The sequence below is a fragment of the Thermobia domestica genome, chromosome 7 (assembly GCF_964235325.1).
Source record: "Thermobia domestica chromosome 7, izTheDome1.hap1.1, whole genome shotgun sequence".
Lineage (NCBI taxonomy): Eukaryota > Metazoa > Arthropoda > Insecta > Zygentoma > Lepismatidae > Thermobia > Thermobia domestica.
In genome coordinates, this window is record NC_137460.1 from 57193261 (window position 1) to 57211622 (window position 18362).

The 18362-nt window shown below is 35.5% G+C and overlaps 1 protein-coding gene across 1 annotated transcript in view; it reads left to right on the forward strand.

Annotated features, from left to right (window-relative positions):
- The window catches only part of LOC145688878 (annexin-B12-like), a 67765-nt gene that overhangs the window by 12113 nt on the left and 37290 nt on the right, over positions 1-18362 (forward strand). Inside the window, exon 2 of the mRNA XM_081763043.1 lies at positions 2035-2205. Within this exon, the coding sequence (XP_081619169.1) occupies positions 2035-2205 (171 nt within the window). The remainder of the gene's footprint in view (positions 1-2034; positions 2206-18362) is intronic.

Genomic DNA, 18362 nt, shown 5'->3' on the forward strand with positions numbered 1-18362 from the left:
CACACACACACACACATATATATATATATATATATATATATATATATATATATATATATATATATATATATATATATATATATATATATATATATATATATATATATATATATATATATATATATATATATATATAGATAGATAGATAGATAGATAGATAGATATAGATAGATAGATAGATAGATAGATAGATATAGATATTGTGGCAGAGCCCGAATTTTATGTATAAGAATTTTATTTTAATGATCAATTTCATTTATTTTAAGGATATTGGGTTTTATGAAATATTAGAAATTATGTGGTGAAGGAAAACAATTGTTAAAATCTAGGTTAACGCAAGCTGGTAGAATTGTATCATTTTATTGTCAGCAAATAAAGTAAACAAAATGCACAATGGATAGTCTGCGAATGCAGGAAGAAAATTTATGAAATGCGTTAACCACAACATTAATGACATTCTGTAAAAATCATGAATCGTAATTGTAACATGTTTGTGAACATTTCACACATTCACGGATATGAGGAAATTGCCTAGAATCGGGAAATCAGAGCGTGTCGAGTGTTGCAGTTTTTGAGTCTTGACACGAGGAAAGAATTTGTTCTTCGAATGAAAGGAGGTCACACGTGCCTGACAGCAGACGACGCCACAGAATTCCGGAACTCAAGATTCGAACAAAACCGAGAGGCAGGAGGTCTTTAGGATGGAGAAGTCACTGTTCCTTTTGGATGGAAGAAGTTACTGTTCTTTTAGAAGTGAAGTCATCGCGCTTTTGAGAGAGAGAAGTTACTGTTCTCTTAGATGGGAGAGAAGTTCTGCATTTTATCAAAGTAGTTTGAGTTTGTCATTATAAAAGTTCGAATGTGATTCACCATAAGAATTAATCACAATATCGGTGATCCTATTGAGGGAAGACTAACAGCCAACATTAGTTTGACCGGAGCATTGACGGTGAGGCCATACTCAATGCTAAGCATCAATTGACCAGCACAACATGTCCATAGGAGTATCAACCTGGCGATACTGAAATCTACACACCAACACCGGAGTTCGTCAGAGAACGTCGTTCGAAGAAAACTAAAAGGTATGTGTTACTCCAATTCAGGACTCAGTTGCTCAAAGCTCGATACGCGCTACTCGACTGGCAAAGTTTCCAAAGATCCGTCCTAATTCACAACATTTACACACGTTACTTTTCACATTTAATAAGAAATACAGTTTGTTATTTAATCATTGAAATTAATGTGTTATAATTCAGACTCAATCCCCAATTGTTATGTGCTAAACTTTAAACCTCTCGCATATGAACCAGATAATTTACCCACTCATTCTAGATGGTGAGTGGAAGGTGATCTGCTCAATTCAATTTTACATCCCCAAATTTAGGCACGAATTGAGCGGGTTGTCAATATGGATATAACAGTGCAGTATAAGCTATAGACAGTGTGCTCAATCAATGAAATGTTTGAAATGAAGGGGCTGCGGTGGCTCAGTGGTAGAGCGTTCACCTCTGGTGCATGGGGTCCCGGGTTCAAACCCTGCTCCCGCCAAGTGAACTTTGTGGTGGACAAACACCGTGTGCGTGTGGGTTTTCTCGGAGTACTCCCGTTTTCTCCCACTTTCTTCATTTCATTCATTTCTCATAATCACCGTCTCCTTTAGCCTAACCGGCATAACTGTGGGACGTAAAACTCAAAGATTTCATTTTTCTTTGAAATGAAGTTTAAATTTTTGTTCCCGTTCCAAGATTATGCACTTTAGGCTAAGCGAGACAATTGACTACGGCAATTGAATGTGAATGATGTTGGAAGAATTGTTGGAATAAGAATGTGGGAGGAAACGGGAGAACACCGAGAGAACCCACGGATACGATGTTGTTCACCACAAACTCACATGACATGGGATCAAACCAGGGACCCCTCTCACGAGAGGTGAACGTTCTAACACTGAGCCATCGCGCCTCTTAATTTCCACTCATGTAGATACGAGTATTTTAATGAATAATGCTTATTTAAATTTTTCCATATTCATTTCAGGGCACTGTGGGGCCAGCAGCTAATTTCAACCCTGAGCGCGCCGCTCAGAAACTCAACAAAGCATTCAAAGGAATCGGAACGGATGAACGAGCGATTATTGAAGTTCTCACTTCTCATAGCAACGACCAACGCCAGAGGATAAAACAAAAATACAAGACTTTATTTGGAGCCGTAAGTAGAACGTCGATAAACATATTACTATAGTAGCTCTTGTACATAGTAGTATTAATACAAGTAAAGCATGTTTTCTAAACTTCCAAAATATGCTATGCATAATTAACGGAAGTCAAATAACGACTGTGTCCGTCCGTCTGCCTTTCACTCAGTCTGTTGACATGTATTAGATCAAAAATGGCAAGAAACATCAATAAGTTTTTTTTAAAATTAATTCTGTGTTCCAAGAGTAGGGGTGTGCCCACGGGGGTCCATCACGTTCGGACCCCCAAAAAACTTCCTAACTAAACATGCATTTGTACACTGTTTCAATAGAACTGTACTTTTTTTAACAGGGAAATAATTAGTGTAGCATAAAAATTTAATATTACACTTCATCTGTACTCTTTCTCTTATAAAAGCAATCTAGGTCTACCACTTTTTTCTGAAAATATAGGTGGAAGTATTGTACAATTAATTATCGTCTTTTTCGGGTGCACAATAATACCCGTTCAATACTACATAGACGTAGTGGCTTGTAGTAGTATTGGACACCCCGCAAAAAGCTTGAACCCCTCCAAACAAAAATTTCTGGTTTTACGCCTGCCCAAGAGTAGGTTCCGTCTCATTCGTTAACCTTATATTGAAAATGGAAGTGGTAGAAAATAGCCATTTTTGGTTTCAGTATTGATGGCCATAGAAGTGAAACGGTAACAACGAGAAGTGGTTTCTTGAAATTGATTTAGCGTCTGAAAAAAAAAAAGTATATGATCATCTCTGCTAAAATCGGAAATGGTATAAATTTACTACTGCTTCCGGTTTCAGTATTTATTCCATAGAACAAAAAACCGTAAGAAATGAAGACAAACGATTTTTTTTAAATCGATTCAGCGTCCCAACAATAGGTTTAATCTACTTTGTTTATCCTCTATTCAAACCGGAAGTGGTAGAAATTAACAATCTCCGTTTCAACTTTAGTTGTCATAGACCACATATGATATGAAAAAGCGAGAAGCAATCTTTTGGAATCAATTCAGCGTTCCTAGGATAAGTTCCATTCTTACGTCAATCTTTTATTCAAAAGGGAAGTTTCAACGTTAATTGCCATAGTACAAATAAATAACGCCAAGCAACATTTGGGAATCGATTTAGCGTCTAAAGAAAATGTACTATCTTTACTCGAATCTCTCTACTAGAACCAAAAGTGGTAGAAATGTATACTAATTGCATTTTCAATATTGATCTCCCGAGAGAGAGAGAGAGAGAGAGAGGGAGGAAACAGCGATAGCGAGTAATGGCTCTTTGACGTAGATTCATCGTCCGAGGAAGAGGTTCTACCTTTGATCTTATACTGCTATTGCAACCAGAAATTATAGACGTACTAATGCAAAATGTGCGTTGCAAAATGGCACGGCCGTTGGTGGTATTCAACACAACTGACGGCTGAAGAGAAAATTACAACGAAACATAACAAAGAATACCACCTTCTAGTATGCGCTGGATATAGAAATACACGCAAAATTTAAACTAAATCTTTACAGAAATCATCGAGAAAATATATACAAGGTGTATCAAAAGTTCAGGTCCATAGGACAACTTTTTTTCTGAGTAAAGACTCGAAAAAATAAAAAGAAAGCAAAGTTTTAGGGAACAGATTGTTTTCAATTTAAAATTGGGATTTTTTTCAATTACGCCAACCGATTGGGCTCTATACTGATAAGGCGCCGTATGTTAAACAAAAAAAGCAGGTTCGAATGAAACGTATAAATGCGCAAAAATGACACTGGAAACATGCACATTCTTATGTGAGGGAATTTATAACACCTCAAATCCGTTTCCCAATAATTTTGTATTGTTGATCTGGTGAAGCCGAAAGGGAACAATCTGCTGAGCATTGTTGGTTTTTCATTTAACATCGAGTACTTTACCAGTGTGGAGCCAAAACAGCTGGTGCGATTGGAAAAAAATCCACTATTTTAGGTTGAAACTACCTATTTCCAACAACGTTCCTCTCTTTCCAGTTTTTCGTATCCTTAATCATAATGACGTTGATCTATAGCTCCGTACTTGTGATACACCTTGTATATAATAAAAATAGCCATGTACTGTAACATATAATCTTAATGAGTTAGTAATACTGAATGTCATGCATTGAGACTGTCATGTGTTAATAGTCACTTGGTGTAGTGCAGTACGGATTGTGTAAGCAATAGACCAGACGATGATAGCGCAAAACTGAGGGGATTGCTGAAGAGTAAAGAGGATTGTCACACACACAAACAAACAAACTCTACTGTCACACAACTGACAGAAACACACAGCAAAAAATGAGGTGTTGAAATAACACAAAATGACTACCACTTTAGTGTGTTACTTGTGTGTGAATTCAACACCAGCCACATTGCCTTCAGAGCATATCAGAAATACCTCATTACTGGCTGTAAGTATGTGCATTGTTTTTTTTATTTTATTTATTTATTTATTATTGTTTGGTATGAGCAAAGCTTTCCGGAACATATTTCGCATTTATGGCAAGTAACTAATAACACTCTATGTTTTCTGTAATCGGTCACAATAATATTGTTGTAAACCTGTGAATCATCTGACAATAGTTACACAGATAGCTGTACTTCCATCCGTTTTCTTTATCTGTTATTCTTGTGTTTTAGCAAATATGAACATAAAATGGCAGAACTGTTGCCTATGCAACTGTTGTCAGACGATTCACAGGTTTACAACAATATTAGTGTGACCGATTACAGAAAACATAGAATATTATTCGTTACTTGGTATAAGTGCCAAAGATATTTCGCAAAGCTTTGTTCATATTAAACGATAAATACCAATGCAATTCTCTCAGGTAGCAACTAGTTATTTCTGATATGCTCGGAAGGCGATGTCTTGGTGCTGAATTAACACATAAGTAACACGCTAAAGTGGTATTCATTTTGTGTTGTTTCAACGCCTCATTTTTTACAGTGCATTATGAATGACCTGATTCTTCAATTAAAATTTTTTCAAGGGCTATTAAACACACTGAGAAAAAAAACATATGTGGTGTACGTAAAAACGTAGGGTACATGAATAAATCCTGTAGTTTTTGGACTTAACGTACAGCAAACGTATAACTGAAAAAGTATATTTTATACGTAATTTCCGTACGAATGAAAGAACTGTATATAGGTGGTAAGTATCTCACATACAGAGGACGTATGTAACATATAGCTGACTTGTGTAACATACGTATACGTATATAATGTACGGAAGATTGTTAGATGTCAGATATCCTGCAACGGCATGGTGTAACCTCTGAGCGGAAAACAAAACAGTATGTGTAGCATATGGATAGCGTATGTTTCGTACTGATTTTTGTAGTAAGCATAAGGATCCCGTATATTTGTACACTATATCGCTGTCCGGATAACGGTTTTTTCTCAATGCATTAACATCCGTGGTCGTAATAAATTTACGAAATCTCTGGTTGGTATAACGCTTAGCAGCAATAGACATATGAAAGATCGCATAGATGAATCGTCTGTGTGTATGTGTAATTTTTGCACTTACAATCTATGCTATGCGTAAGCTCGATGTTTCGTTGCCACATGATCTGACTCAAAAACTTTACTCGATCGTGCGAATCTCTCTCTAGTGAAACTTAACGAATTCGAGCCATTTGTGTAGCGGTTGACCACCAGTGATGAAAAGTGAGTGACAACAATGTGCGAAAAAAAAATCGTGGTTGAAGCGACGAGAAAGCTCTGTGGGAAAGTCCACACTGATACCCATTAAGGTTATATAATATGTGTTTGGTGGGATTAAAAGGGTACCATGCATCACAAGATGCTACCGTCAAGCAGAACATTAGACTAAGACCTATTAAGCGTGAATACACCTAGCAATTCAAAATAAGTATCCGGAGCTGATCAACAGAAAGGGTGTATGATATATGATAACTAGACTTCGGATTTTAAGGCAAATGCCTATTTTGTTCCCTTTATAGGAAGTAAAAAATACTTCGGATCTTTACGAATCATGAGGAATTAAGCCTATTAAAACACTTTATAAGTGCCCTAAAAATGCCTAAAATGGAGTTTAGCGCCTATTTTGGCCGTTTTGGCCTAAAAATGCCTAAAACTGCAAAAAATACAAAATTCCTGTATTTTTTAAATAAACTTTTTTTTTAGTGTTGAGTGAAATTTAATTGACAAATCTGAAGGCAGAGTGAGTGTGTTTGTCGAGGCTAATTTTAGTCTAACTCGTATGAAGAAGTGAAACGCAGAGGGTGGTTGTATGTAAAAAATTGTTTCTAAAAGTTGAGCTATTTCTGCTCAAGGTCAAGCCCATTTGTGAAAGACAAAGACAAACCATCCCTTTGCATCCTGCAGACACTGTACTGAAAGATCTCTATCTCTTTCTGTCTGTCTCTCTTTCCCCAGGGGCAAAACCAAAGCTATTGCTAAGTGCATATCGCAGTAACCAATATTCCCCTCCCTGCCGTTCTGCATTCTTGGAACTATTCCACCTTTTCTCTTCTGTAGCGGCTCACTTCAGCTCTTCTGTGATCCGTTCAGCTCTCTGGAATTTGGACAATAGTTTACACACACACATTCACAAATCAACACACAGCTCTATTGAAGCAAGAATCTCTTCGGGTCTTCGCTTTCAATATTTGGGAAAAACCAAAGTCCACGAACAGAAACGATTCATGAAGTGACGCGGTTCAGTTGACTGGAGTATCCATCCATGTATCATTTTCGGGTCAGTGCAGTGATTTATCTTAAACACGTAGTTCAAGAACGATACATCGTCTCTACAACGCATGAACAATTGGACTCAACGGCTTACAGCCCAGTCACAGATCTTGAGGATTCTTAAAAAGAAGTTTTGTATCATACGCAACAATGCCAAAGGAGAAGTCTTCAAAAAGTACCTTGATTCGCCAGTGGTTGCAAGAATTTCCAGATCTAACATACGATGGAAGAATAATCTTTTGTCCATTGTGCAGCAAGCAGGTAAGAAAAGCTATTTTTATTTACAGAATTTATAAATTTAATTAAATCAATTGTACACCCCCCCCCCTCCTTGTTTCTGTATAGCTAGCTAAAGTAAAACCTTTATCAATGGGAGGTTAACTATTTTAAGAGACAACGTTACTGAGCTGCTGAACTCGTGAAAATCTAATTTACATGGAATTTAGATCAGTTAAGAAAAAACATAAAAATAATCCTGTAACACAGGAAAATCTTTAAAATGTAAAGACTTCTAGCAGCCTGCTTAAATGAAATATATGAACGATGGTTTTGAAAGTGCTAATGGAAGAAAGTGTCTAGACTTACACATTCAACAGTTTTAGGGATTCTCGGGGATCTTGAGAAAAGCGGACATGGCATTCTCGGTTCTTTCCGAAGGACTCCCCCCCCCCGAAAAAAAGCGGTAAAGGTTAAAAACAATGTAAGTTAAAGTTGACATATTGTGTCAGTAACTCCAAAAGGGGTCCTCTTTTCGGAGAAAAATGTTTAATGCCAGCAATTACTCGACAGTTTCAGGAGCTTAAGAAAACATATTTTTGCTATCTCGTTTTTCAAAAGAAAAAAAAAAATACGAAAGAAGTTAAGAAAGGCGGGATTCAATTTTTTTTAAATGCCAACAGTTCCAAAAGTTTGAAAGAAGAAATGTGCAATGCCAATATTGATTATCTTTAAAAAGTTAAGGAAACTGGATATATCCTTTCATCCCGAAAATATCTAAAAACGAGGATTTCAGTTTGAAAGAAAAACTAGAAATGTCAATATCTTGAAAAGCATAAAAGATAGGAAAAATGTTTAAAGGCCTTTTTTTTTTTTTTTTTTGTTATTTTTCTCGAAAAAGAAAGAAAAGATCTGTTAATAGTTAAATAACGGCGTTTGAGGTTCATAGATTGTCTCAGAACTTGTTTTACGAAGCAGAAACTTGTTTGTCTCTTTGTTTTTTTATTTATCAATTTTGCTCGAGGTGCTACTGTCTATTGTCTTAAGATGCTATTGATTTCCATCCATAGTTACAGACAAATAAATTCCACACAGGGGCAAGAAAAGAACAGTCTGACACTCGTCTAACAAGAATTACAATTGCGGATAATTTTATTTTAGGACAGATCTTAAGAAAGGAAGAATTTGTCTCTGATGTTCTCTCCCCAAAGCCAAAAAAAAAAAAAAAAAAAAAAAAGAATTCTAATCGATTGCTCTCTCTCTCTCTCTCTCCTGATGAAGAATATCCATACACCTTTTGTCGCAGGGCCGCAAGAGACAACTAATTTCCAAAAAAAAAAAAATTAAAAAACGCCAATTTTATTTATTGTATCATGCTGATGTTCACGCTCAACTAAGGCATTGCTAATACTTTATTTTCGTTCTAACTTTGGTTTCTGTCAGTTGATAGTTGCAAAAATTTTGAATTTTTGAAATTTTAAAACGGCCCTTATTTTAAATTTTTGACAGGTCACTGATTTTCACACTGAAACATTTTAATCATATTTTGGGGAAAATTTGGTTCAAATCAGTTAAAAATTTTGTAAATTACAGTTTTAAAGAAAATTTTAAAGGGACGATATTTTGAAATTTTTCATGCAATTATTTTGGCATCCAAATCTCAAACAAAATATTGCCAAATTATGTTTTAATTTTTGCCAAGTTGGAGTGTGTCAGCATTCGAAATTAAATAAAATATAGTGCTTAAAATTAAATTAGTTACAGTGCTTAAAATTAAATATTATTTCTCAGATATTGATATACAATTTTATTGCTTCTGTCTGTAAATTGGGGATTATTCTGAAGTAAAATGCTCATCGATTAGTCTTTTATTTGATCTGTTCTGATTCGAAATGGGACTGGGGTATATTGGTCTTTAACGAGGTAGACCAACAAGTTTGCCTTTTTGTCAACTTTAAATCAATAATGTAACGTTCACCGATTAAAAAAAAAAAAGAAAGCACATTACGACCAGAAAGGCAAGCAAACAGTGATGGTAGTTGTCGCAATTAGTGCTCTCAATCGGGTCAGTTCGGGTCGACTTTTGGTTGGACACCCTCGAGTAACGGGTCGGGTCAGGTCAGCCTAACTCGGGTCACGGGTCGGGTAGCGTTAGACCAACTCAGTTCACCGGTCGAGTCGGGTCACCCGAGATAGTTTGACCCGACCCGACTGGTGAACTGAGTTGGTCTAACGATACCAGACTCGTGACCCGAGTTAGGCTGACCTGACCCGACCCGTTACTGAGGGTGTCCAACAATAAGCTGACCCGAACTGACCCGTTTGAAAATACTAGTCGCAATGTACACGAAGAAAATTAGAGAATTTGAAACCGAAATTAAAGTTAAAACGCCACCATCTTCACTAGTTTTGTAAGAAGCATTTGAAAATATATTTCTAAGCGTTTTTTTTTTTTTTTTTTTTTAAGGTTTCTCAGGAAAAGAAGTGCCACTTAAAGCAACACATTGATGGTGCTGGACATCTTGCCAAATCTAAAGCGAAGAAACAACAGAAACAGACACAGTTAACTCAGCCTTCTGGATCTGGATCTGAATCTGGAACTGCGAACACATTTAATGCGGATCTTGCTAGAGCCCTTGTCGCTGCCAACATCCCATGGAACACACTTCAAAATGAAACATTCCGACAGTTTTTACAGAAGTGGTGCCAGCAATCGATACCGTGTGAGTCAACACTCAGGAAAACGTGTTTGGATTCTGAATACAACAATACACTTGATACAATCAGAAAGGATATTGGCGATTCCAGCATTTGGGTAGGCGTCGATGAGACTACTGATGCATGCAATAGATACATAGTGAATGTTGTTGTAGGAAAACTTGATGAAGATGGACCTTCAACTCCTCACTTGTTAAGTAGCAAGGAAATTAAGAAAGTGAGTGCCCAGACAATTGCTTACACCGTGAACAAAAGTTTGCAACTTCTGTATCCTAGTGGTGTGGATGATTCTAAAATTCTTCTTCTTTGCACAGATGCAGCTTCTTACATGATTGCTGCGTTTAAGAACCTAAAACCTTTCTACCCCAACCTCATCCATGTTACCTGTGTAGCACATGCTTTTCATAGAATTTCTGAAACAATCAGGAACGAATTTCCTCAAGTCAATGCCCTCATTTCTAACATGAAAAAAACTTTTTGCAAAGCCCCATCGAGAATCGCTGTCTTTAAAGAAAAACTGCCTGGCATTTCTCTTCCTCCACAACCTGTCCTAACGCGCTGGGGAACATGGCTTGAAGCAGCTTTGTATTACGCAGAGAACTTGGACGCTATTGCTGGTGTTGTTGGCGAACTTCCTGGTGTGGAAAACATTGCAAGTGTTTCAGTTTTGAAGGAACTTTTCAAAGATCCCATTCTCAAAAGAGATCTTGTATATATCAAGTCAAATTTTTCATTCTTACCTACGACGATCACTAAGTTGGAAGCTACGGGAAAGCCACTTAGTGAACAGGTGTCAGTAGTTAACGAAGCCGAAAAGAAAATCCAAAGTGCTACGGGGAAAGTTGGGGAAAAAGTGCAGTGTAAGTGGGAAAGTGTAGTGAAGAAGAATGAGGGATTTCTTGTGTTGGCTCGTATAGGGAAAGTTTTGATGGGAGAGGATGAAACCATCCCCGACGAAGTGGAAATGAAAAATGTATCGAAATTTAAGTATGCTCCTGTAACATCTGTCTCAGTGGAAAGATCGTTTTCGGCAGCAAAGATGATCCTTACAGACAAAAGAGAGAGATTGACAGTCGAAAACTTTGAGAAACTGTTGGTAATTTACTGTTTCCAAAATTACGAATGAGCAAGTTGTGTACTGAATGAATCACCTGATTCACTGAAAACAAAAGATGTTAATAAAAAGGGGTATGTAATAATTTATACTATTATTTTTAGAGCCTATTTTTAATTTTTAGCGCCTATTTTCCTATTTTTAGTACCTATTTTAGGCGCCTAAAATTAAACTTTTTGGTGCCTAAAATTCCGAAGTCTAATGATAACCATGATCACAACGCTGGACGATATACATATTTAACGACCCGTCATAAATTAAGACAACTTGCGTGGGAGGTTTTAATGCATTCACTGTATAACACGGATCTAGTATCGTCAGACTTATCATTTGTTTCGGTCTCTGTAGAACTTACTTTATGGTGTTAAGTTAGTTTCAAAAGAGGTCTGTGAAAACTATGTGTCACAGTTTTTTTGACAAGAAACCACAGAAGTTCTATACAACGGGAGTACAATGTTCTAAAAAAAAAAAAATGGTAGATCATCGGATAAAGTGGTGCATATGAAGATTCATAATATTATTTTCAAACCATAATAAGTGTGTTCTCAGTTTTGACCTCACAAGACTCAAGACCTCTTACACAACCATTATCTACTTTTAACAGTTATATCTTGAAAGATACTTACCAAATATTAACATATGAATATTAATACTTTAAATTTTATATAAACTTTGGAAAATGTTTTTAAAAATATCATCTACAAATGGCGGTCAGATTCACTGATTTATTTTATGTATTTTCTTACATATTGAGTAAATTTTATTTGCACACAATGCAACTTAAGACATTCAGATAATTTATGAACAGTAATATACTAAGGGCCATATCTCCCGACTAAATCCAATACACGTAATTTAATGTAACAATCAATTTGTATAGGTAATTAGAAAGTGTTTCCACATCTTGGGAAACACTTTATGATGTTGCTATGAACTACTTGTATGAATGATAATGTTTAAAAGGATGAAGAGGTAGAAATGGTATTTTAATTATGTGTGTTGGAGAGTAGATAGTTATTCTATGCTATTAATGAAGACAAAATAAAGAGTATGTTTTTTTTTAAAAAAAATGTGAAAAATTCATTTTTGTAGCTTTAAAAAGGTATGCTGTTAGTCGCCCTCCCCTTAGAGGAAATTGTGCTTCGGAAAATCGATAATCCAATAGATATTTTAGAATAGTTACCGCAAAATTTGAGACTACATTTGAAATATCGCTTATACTTGCCCCCCCCCTTGGAAACCACAACCTGGGCGCCCTTAGAAATACGTGTTATTATTCAGTTCAAAATCTGTTGTCATCGCGAATTCTGTCGAGGAATTTGAAGCTTAAAATATATAAAATGATAGTCATGTCTGATGTGCTGTATGGTTGCAAAAGATTGTCGCTTACTCTGAGGGAAGAACGCAGATTGAGAGTATTTGAGAATAAAATCCTAAGGCGAGAATTCGGATCCAAGAGGAACGGGAATGGGGAATACTGCAAACTTTATAACGAAGAAGTGCATAATTTATGCCGTTTACCAAACATTGTTAGGGTCATCAAGTCTAGGAAGTTCAGGTGGGCAGGTCGTGTAGCTAGGATGGAAGAAAGTAGTAGTACTGCATAATAAAAAATATGCATTATTAAGTAGCACAAAATCGCTAGTAGTGACGCAATCATTACTTGTAACTATAAATAAATTACATCGTAATAGTTTCCTTAGAAGTTGCTTCTGGATAATAAGATTGGTAGTCAGTGCGTTGCTTTTAAATAATCTCCACAAAAAAAAAAAAAAAGTTATAGGGGAGAGCCGGATAATGGGTCTCAGCATGTAATGGCGCTCTTCACTTTGTTTCGTAGCGTGCAATGTGGGTCTAGCCTGTACTCACATCTAGAGCCTATCATCAAGAATCACCGTTCAAAAAGTGGCAGTTCGAAAGTTGACTAGACGAAACCAGGTTGCGATAAACTAATTTCGATTGAAATACTGTAAAAGTTTTGAGGAAAATTGTCTGTTAGATAAGCGTTATTAAACTTTCAACTAGATTTTTAAAGTTTTTACAAATAATCGCAGTGTTTGCTGGTTATTTTATAATTATTACAAGACAAATTTTTAACGTTGTTAATGGGAGAAAAGAAACAAAACGAAATACAAATGAACATAATATGACATCTCTCGGGTAATGACACTCGCTCAGTCTTAGCGGTATTTTCCTGCTAGTTTACTACCAAGATATTACGAGTGAAATGTCAAAGGTATGTTGTCAATATCACACAACAAAAACGTTTGAAGCTGGCAGTGAAACAGGAATTGATTATAAGAATAAGCATATCGAATAATATGTAGGAATTGTTAGTAATGGAGACATGACGAGTACAAAGACGCTTCTCATAATAAGCATCCAACATTTGCATTTATGAACAAACGTTTTCCTTAAAATTTTATTTACATGCACGATTATTAATAAATATAAGTACGAAAAATATGTTTTCTGTATGGTACAAAACTTTATATTGATTTATTATTATGAAGAAGGTTGCTGAATGTCATAACCCTACCGGTAGGGCAATTGTGCTCAAACGTATAATGTTACTTTTTCATGTTTGTAGGAATAATTAATAATGATTGCGGACAAAGTAATACACGAATATAGATAGATAGATAGATAGATATAGATATAGATATAGATATAGATATAGATATAGATATAGATATAGATATAGATATAGATATAGATATAGATATAGATATAAATATAGATATAGATATATATACTAGAAGCATTGTTCTGTCTAATGCATCTTTTCTTTTTGTATCACTCTACATAGTTTTTGAGATTTCTCTTAAGTTGTCGCTGATTCCCCATGCTCTCCCTAACATTATTTTTGCAATATCCGATTATAATCGGTATTCTGCAAATGGAAAATTACAAGAAGTGGGCGTGAACCTACAACGCCTTAGGACTATTCAATAATCATTTAGAAACATGATTACGTAAGATGTCTGGTATTTTTGTCGGATCGAATAGTGTAGTGGGAAGAATGTCGCAGAATATAGGGAAAAAATACACCTACGTGTCAGATAACATATGTAGATACGGGATCAGTCAATGGACGACTTGTCTCTGTCGTGAATAAAGAAAATAAATAAAAATAAAGCATGTTTAACGACAAAGTATTGATTTACGGTGCAATAGCTATTTCCTTCATCTACCTTATTATTCTGCCTCCCACACTGGTAACTAAATACATATTGATTTAATCATATGTGTTTATTACAGTTGGTACTAGTGACTTATTACAAAAGAGGAATTTGGTGAGGAACCAATATTGCCCTAGGATCCCAGTTAGTTGTCCCTACATAGGCTAACAGTCGGTATGAACTACAATACACAGGCCCAATGTTCGTAGTTGAAAGTGTATGTTGGCCAATTGGGTTTACGTAGGAGTTGCGTTGGCAACTTGTCTTGTTTGACAAATGCTCAGCCAAGTATCCACTTGTAACGTAAGGGCTTACTCTAGAAACGGTTGCAGCAGCAGGGGCGCACCCACGGGGCGTCTACCGGGTCCTACTCCCCAAAAAAACTTCCTAGCTCAACATACATTTGTACATTTAAAAAATATATATACTTGTTTAACAGGGAGATGATTGATGTAGCACGAAAAATTAATCTTACGTTTCATCTGTACTCTTTCCCCTACAAAAACAATCTAGTTTTTTTCTTTTCTTTCTTTTTCTTTTTCTTTTCTTCTCTTTTCTTTTCTTTTTTTGAAAATATAGATGGAAGTAGTTTTCAATTACTTATCGTCTTTTCGAGTGCAGAATAATATCCGTTCAATACCACATAGACGTAGTGGCTTATAGTATGGGACCAGGGCCGGATTCAGTGGAGGCTTAGGGGGCTGTAGCCCCTCGCCTTCAGGTGGACAGGAGCCTCCACTCTGACCAAAATCTTAACTGGCTATCTAAAAAGAATCATCAAGACACAATCATCATCATAAAATACAGTGAAACCTCTATAAAGCGGACAGCCGTGGGGAATCAAAAATTGTCCGCTATAGAGAGGTGTCCGCCTTCAAGAGGTTTCAGTATTTTGTTATGTAAATTAGTAAGGTAATATACAATTATAAAAAATATTTTTGCATGAATCACGTATTTACGAATATTACATGCATTATCCTCTGTCATTCAATACTCTATGTTCGAAGCACAAAATGGAAATAACATGTTATAGTTCTCTGCACTTTGCACTTATCAGTACTTCCTTCGTTTTTAGTATGGTGCTTTAATTTGTGGGGTAATTCCAGTCCTGAAGTGTCCTTTTTGAGACAATATACATACCTGAGGGCAAAAAATACTAAATTTGTCTCGTGGTTGGTTAGAGACTCCAACGGGACAGTAACATAACGTGTCATCCCTAACGGCGGGCAACTGCCAATCACTTTTATGTCTAAAACAGCTTGGGTGGGAGTGGGATGCAAGCAAAGGACATAAGAGTGTTGTTAAACAGAGACGCTTCGTCTGGGTTGCTGAGCAGACAGTTGAGGGGGCAAAATATTGTCACAATGCTTCCTTGGTGACACATGTATGAATTGCTAAAAATGTATTTTTACTACACTTTTCTAACTTATTTCTAGAGAAAGTGTCCGTAATACGGAGGTAGATAATACCTATAAAAGACAGAAAAGACTGTCCGTGTCCGTACTAGAGAGTGTCCGCTTTAGAGAGGTTTGCCAATATGTTTTTTCCTATTACAGTGTTTGGGGATTACAAAATATGTCCGTTAAGGGAGGTGTCCGCTTTATAGAGGTGTCCGTTAGTAGAGGTTTCACTGTAAAATATGACCAAAAATATGAAACATATTCCCTTAACTTTCCTACTGTATTTTTACAGATGAGTATTAGGCGAAGTCAGTTGGGGTCACATATTTTTTCTAGCCCCGGGCCTCCAAATGGGTTAATCCGGTCCTGTATTGGACCCTACCCAAAGTCTGGACTCCTACCAACAAAAAACTTCTTCTTGCGCGCCTGAGCAGCTGTACAAAAATAGTCGAGGGAATGGCTGAGCTACTTTGACAAGACTTAGGACTATTAGTTTATAAATTTAATACATTATTTTTTTTTATTATTATTAGATCAGTCCTAGAACTTTTCTGACAAAGAATGTATGGAAGGCAAAACTGCACTTCTTCTTCCATAGAGTTGATATTCCTTCTTAACATTTCGGTCTAGCCGCGGGTTTATCATCACCAGCTTATTGTAAAATCGCCAGTTTTCCATTTTTTTTTTTTTTTTTTAAGTTTTTGGGTGACATTCAAACTGTTCACTCTACTACTTGAATTATGAGTAAATTATCGTAATTTCTCATTGATTAAAACAAATTCGTATGAAGTTAACTCTAAACTGCTGATGGAAAACTCAGGAATGGGAGGGAGCTGTTGTTCATCACTGATAGTATAGAGGTTCATCCAAGTGCACTCTGAAGCATATATGTATATATACACATACATACATACATACAGTCGCGTAGACAAGGGGGATAATCCACTTCGAGTCCTCCCTAATATCGTTTCTTCCCATTTCGTTCATTATACCACTTTTCCCATATCATTCACTTGTTTAAAATTTATCACTAGCTCCTATAGAATATACCTAGGTATAACTGTGCGATGTTATTGTTCATGTTTTAACAGGGTACTGTATGAAAATATTAATTCAGTTCCCTGTAAGAACAGTAAGCAACTTGAAGCATAGCTAAGTAGTTTGAGTTGCCTAACTTGGGAACTTTGAGATACTTTATGTTTTTTGTACGTTTAGAGCGTGTGAACCCTCCAAATTCCCCTTTGAGTCAAATATTGAAGACAAAAAAAAAAAAAAAAAAAGCTTCGAAGATCAATCAGTATTCTAAATTTCGCGATTGTAGCTAACTCCTTTCTATGTGTAAATCTGATTACAGTCACACACGCACATGTTCTTTTACATATTAAGTTAGAATAAGAATGAAAATGAACTCAATGGATATCGTGTTTTAATTGTCCATTACAAACAATTAAAGTGAACACTTTAACCTGTTTTAGTCAGTAAAGTTGCATATCCAACAAAGAAAGTCAATCAATTTTCGACCTTTTTATTAAATGTTTCGATTGTTTCGACCGTTTAAATCTATTGTTGATTATTAAACATAAAGTTACGATCATACGTGAAAGGTACATTTATTTAATAAAGTTAAAAAGTTATTATTAACACGTAATTATGTGACATATATTAGTTATGTCACATCGACATGGCAATTACTATTAGCCTCCTCCATAATTTTTTCCTGGGTACAATACTGGTGTGTGTCAGTTATATATATATATATATATATATATATATATATATATATATATATATATATATATATATATATATATATATATAACTGACACACACCAGTAATATGTTTAATTTTGTATGTATATGCGTTAATATATTGGATACAACGAATACAGTGTATATTAAATTTTCTTCTTTCTTAAATAAATAAATTAAAATGAAACATCTTATATAAATAAAATAAAGAGTTTGTGTGTCTGTGTGCGGCCTAGGGACCAGACGAGTATACCGATAGTTACTAAACTTTGTTCACGAGTATCTTGGTCCAAGCCCCAGACTCTGACGAAGCGTTTTTTTTAAAATCAAAATTCGAACCAGTAAAAGTAGTAGAAAGTGACCGATATTTTTTTCTTCCGTTGTTCAGTTTGTTTACATAGATATTTTATCTGAGCCATCCGAAGAATGGGCACACACTGAACAATTTAAAGTGTATTTTTATGTAGCTGTCACATGTTCTCGCATGGTTCACGATAGTTATCCCTTTACATATTTTTATCTATCCTTTAACTAAAAGCAAAAAAAAAAAAAAAAAAAAAAAGCTATATGTTGCCAGCCGCCAAATATTGACAACTGTAAACAGTCTCCAGATTGCATGTTGTTATCTTTCTTCGTCAAAGGCTTCGTGAATGTTTCATGAAGAACGTGCAGTATTACTACGCAAACATATGAGGAAAGTATTTCAATATAGATGAAAGGAAAAAGAAAAGAAAAAGAGCATACATTCCAGTCTCTGAAGGAACATCTAACATAAAGGCGAAGAGATTTAAGAATTCATTTTACTTTATGTAACTTACATTTTAACCTTTTCGGACCAAAATTGTTTTTTTTTTTTTTTTTAATAAAATATTAATTTAATATTTTACGTATTTTCAAAGCAATCTATCTACATATATAAAATTGAAAGTGACTATGTTTGTGACTTAATAACTCTTGAACTACCCGACCGACCTTGATCAAATTTTCAACATAGATGAGGTTCAAATTTGGGATCAACTTTTATCATTTCATTTTGACAGTGCAA